The sequence below is a fragment of the Micropterus dolomieu genome, linkage group LG16 (genome assembly GCF_021292245.1).
Source record: "Micropterus dolomieu isolate WLL.071019.BEF.003 ecotype Adirondacks linkage group LG16, ASM2129224v1, whole genome shotgun sequence".
Classification (NCBI taxonomy): domain Eukaryota; kingdom Metazoa; phylum Chordata; class Actinopteri; order Centrarchiformes; family Centrarchidae; genus Micropterus; species Micropterus dolomieu.
In genome coordinates this window covers 18,032,968-18,036,445 of record NC_060165.1, presented here as the reverse complement: position 1 = coordinate 18,036,445, position 3,478 = coordinate 18,032,968, and the positions used below count along the sequence as shown (strand labels likewise).

Sequence of the window (3,478 nt, the reverse complement as noted above, 5' to 3'; positions counted from 1 at the left end):
TTATTTTATTTATGTATTTATATGTAGCCTATCCATAGGCTGTATTTTCTTCTAAATGATGAATTACTGGTTGTGCACAGGAGAACAGAACTGGAGGGCTGATGTGATAGGCTTTATTTTGCCATGACATACAAAAATGCGGTTACGGCCTACGGTCAAGAGCATTACAAGGGTAAGAATTTCCGCTTTTATACTTCTGTGGTTAAAAAAAAACAACTGAAGTTACAAGCAATAAGTCATCATTCATTAACTAATTAATTAAATTATTATCATTAAGTGTAGGCAATGAATACCTTAGACCGCGTGGCATGTGTTCTGTAATACAAGTGTGTGACTTATTCCTGTCAAAACGTTTCCACCTAAATGCAACATAAAGCTTTCCTCTTTAATGTTAACTTCCGGGTAACATCAGAAACACTTCTGGCTTGCAGAAAGGCGGATCCCTCTCTGCCTCTCAGAACTTCTTTTGAGCCTATTTTTACCTGCCATACATCGGCGGGTCCTAGTAACACGCCAGCTCAGACTAAAATTGTTGTCTTACGTATTATAACGACATTGCATTTCCTCGGTCGAGTTCTACGACCGACTCAGCGCGACGACAAGAATAGTTTTCCAGCTCTAGCTAGCTAACTTTTAACGCACTAGCATTTAACTTGACAACTGCCCTGCAGCATAACAGGGAAGGAGCAACACCGGAGCAAACACAGGAAGATGGAAGATAAAGAATTGATGTGGGCATTGAAAACCGGGGACCTGGATGAGGTCCAAGCCAAACTGGTAACGGTAAGACAACTGGGATGTTTTCAGTGGGCAACAATTTTCTCGCAAGTGATTGCTTAGCTAACGTTAAGTTAACGAACTCCAGTTGGTAGGATGGCTAACGTTAGCTAGCTAACGTTAACGGCTGGAGTTGGGTAATGTTAAGTTAGGTAATCTAACATTGGCAGGCTACCAGGTCTTGGGGGATTCGTAACGTTATTTGTAGTATGTTGAGCTTTAATCCAGCTTGAATCCGTTTCGAAACATTTCAAGGCTAGCGTAAAGTTAACACAATTTAGTGACTTCTGAACGACAAGTTACATTAGCATAGCTAGCGACACGCCGTGCTACTCTTACCTGGCAATGGGTCGGTAATTTGGTAATTTTAACTGTCTTTGCTCCAACCGTATAACGGTAATTAGTGATAGTTCTAAGTACTTTAAACGTGGTGGGCTTGGCTTTAAGTATGGTGTTCGTTTAGGTCGACTAGCAGAAGTTATATCGATGCCACTTCCCTCAGAAAGCAACCTGTTGTTAAGCTAACCAGCAACAGCATCAGCTGGTAACGTTCCACATTGTGGATAACGTTAGCCGGCTATCCGCTACCGTTATGTCCATTGTAACTTAAGATAATGTCAGCAGCAGCAGCGTCAATAGTTGATTAGAGCACATGCTGTTGGACAGTGTTTATGATTGTCGGCAGAATGGTTTTCCTTTGACAACCATAGAGCATAAACTGTATGCTCTGTGGATGTGAGATAGCTAATTACTAGCGAGCTAAACACCAAACGGGCCCGGGCTCCAGCAGAGCTAACGTTAGTGGGCGGGGGTCTCAGCTGTAGTCAAGGAGGAGATGGAGGCCCGGCTACAGTAATAAACCTGGCGGCACCCGGTCAGTCTTTTTGGAAGACTCTTTTCTTTTTAGAGAAGTATTTGCCTAAGCTAGTTAGTCCACACTTATTTCACTACAGAGCTTAAAGTGTCCCTTGGTCCTGTAGAAAAGGCTTGTGTTCTTGTCTCTGCTGGAGGAGGCCCTTTGTTGTACAAAGTATTAAATTCATTTATTGTAAACGCCAACTTGATATTGGCTTAGATAAGGTAAGGTATACTTTATACATATAGCGAAATTCCTTCTCTGCATTTAATCCACCCCTCAGCCTTATAGTTGAATGACAGCTGTATAGTTTATTATTGGATTCTTAATCAGTTGTGCTCCATAAATTACTACACTACAGTATACATATGTTGATGTTATTTCCTAAGGCAGCACATTATCTTTTTAAAATAAGCAAAATTACATTGTTTTTTGGGCCCATTTAATGTGTATGTTTCAGTTGAAGTTTAAAAATACTCCCAAGCAAAGACTGTGTGTTTAATCAGACTGTTCAATTACTAGCTTGTTTAATGCCTAAACTCTCTCTCTGGAATTTCAAACACTTCCCACTGTGGGCTTCAGTCTGGCTGAATTGATGTTTATTGTAGTATATTCTGATATTGACCAGCTTTCACAGATGGTATAACGCTTTAAGACTAGGCTACTCTTGAAGTATAATTAACTTCTCCGCTCTTCACATGCATGCTCAGTATGTTTCAACCACGCATACTTTCACCCTAGTAAAGTCAAAAATTGTGTTTTTATTTGTGGATTCTTGGATATCATCTAGTTGAAACTTTTCAGTGACATGAAAGCTAAATATTGTTGAGAGGATGAGAGACATAAATGTAGGTGAGAGCATACAACAGGACACAGTTGCATATTATACAGAGTTGATGCGTAGACCCCATGGTTTGAATATTATCTGGCTTACAAATCACCATACTAATAATGAATCTAAAGCTGATGATACATGGGGCAACTTTTTGAGCAATGTTACTGGGAAATCGTGCTGGGAGCAAGTCCGACTTATAGTGACGGCGAAGACGGATAGTGGTGGGGCGGGGCGAGTGGTGGGGGAAGGGGATTACGGTAGTAATCTTTACTCATTACCATTGACGGGAACATTGCCCAGCACCATTGCTCTAAAAGTTGCTCTGTGTATCATCAGCTTAAGCCCTGATAATAGTTGCTGAATTTGATATTAGTTTACTTTCAGACGCTTCCATTAACTTGGATTGTTTTCTCATTTCTGACGGTCCTAGTGTATGTCATAGGCTGTTTGGGTATGAACAACTGCAGTGCTTTGTCCATTTCTATAGTGTGGTGACATTTAAACACTATCACAAGAGGTCGAGGTTAGATATCCATCATTGCTAATAGATTCAGTGGGATTGGGTGTAAAATGAAGAATTGTCTTCAGTGTGGTGTACTTGACCTTCAGTGGAGTAGGGCTGCACAATTAATCTAATCACAATGGCAATCGTCATGTGCGATTACATAACTGCAGAAAGTGTGCAATTTGATAAAACAGTGAAAGTGTGTGAGACACTCTTCTGTGTGTGCGCTGCTGTCTGCTCATTATTTCCGACCACACCGGGCATGTGCCCCTAAAAACAGATCAGCCTACGTGCAATGAGAAAAATGTTTTATGAGCAGTGTACACGTTTTAAGACACAACCTACCATAACCCCCCTCCCCGCCCCACCACTAATCTTTCAAAACGTTGTCGGACTTGCCACCGCAACACCGGGAGAAATGGCGGCGCTCCGGTTGTTCTTGTGTGCTACAGCGCTACTCAAGCAGCAGCTTTAGCCTAGCCTTTCAGTAACTAGTGACTTATGC

The 3,478-nt window shown here is 41.5% G+C and overlaps 1 protein-coding gene across 1 annotated transcript in view; it reads left to right on the top strand.

The window, feature by feature from the left end:
• The first annotated feature begins 402 nt into the window (after positions 1-402).
• The window catches only part of mtpn (myotrophin), a 9,576-nt gene continuing 6,500 nt past the window's right edge, over positions 403-3,478 (top strand). Inside the window, exon 1 of the mRNA XM_046072213.1 lies at positions 403-783. Coding sequence (XP_045928169.1) covers positions 712-783 — 72 coding nt within the window. The 5' untranslated portion in view covers positions 403-711. The remainder of the gene's footprint in view (positions 784-3,478) is intronic.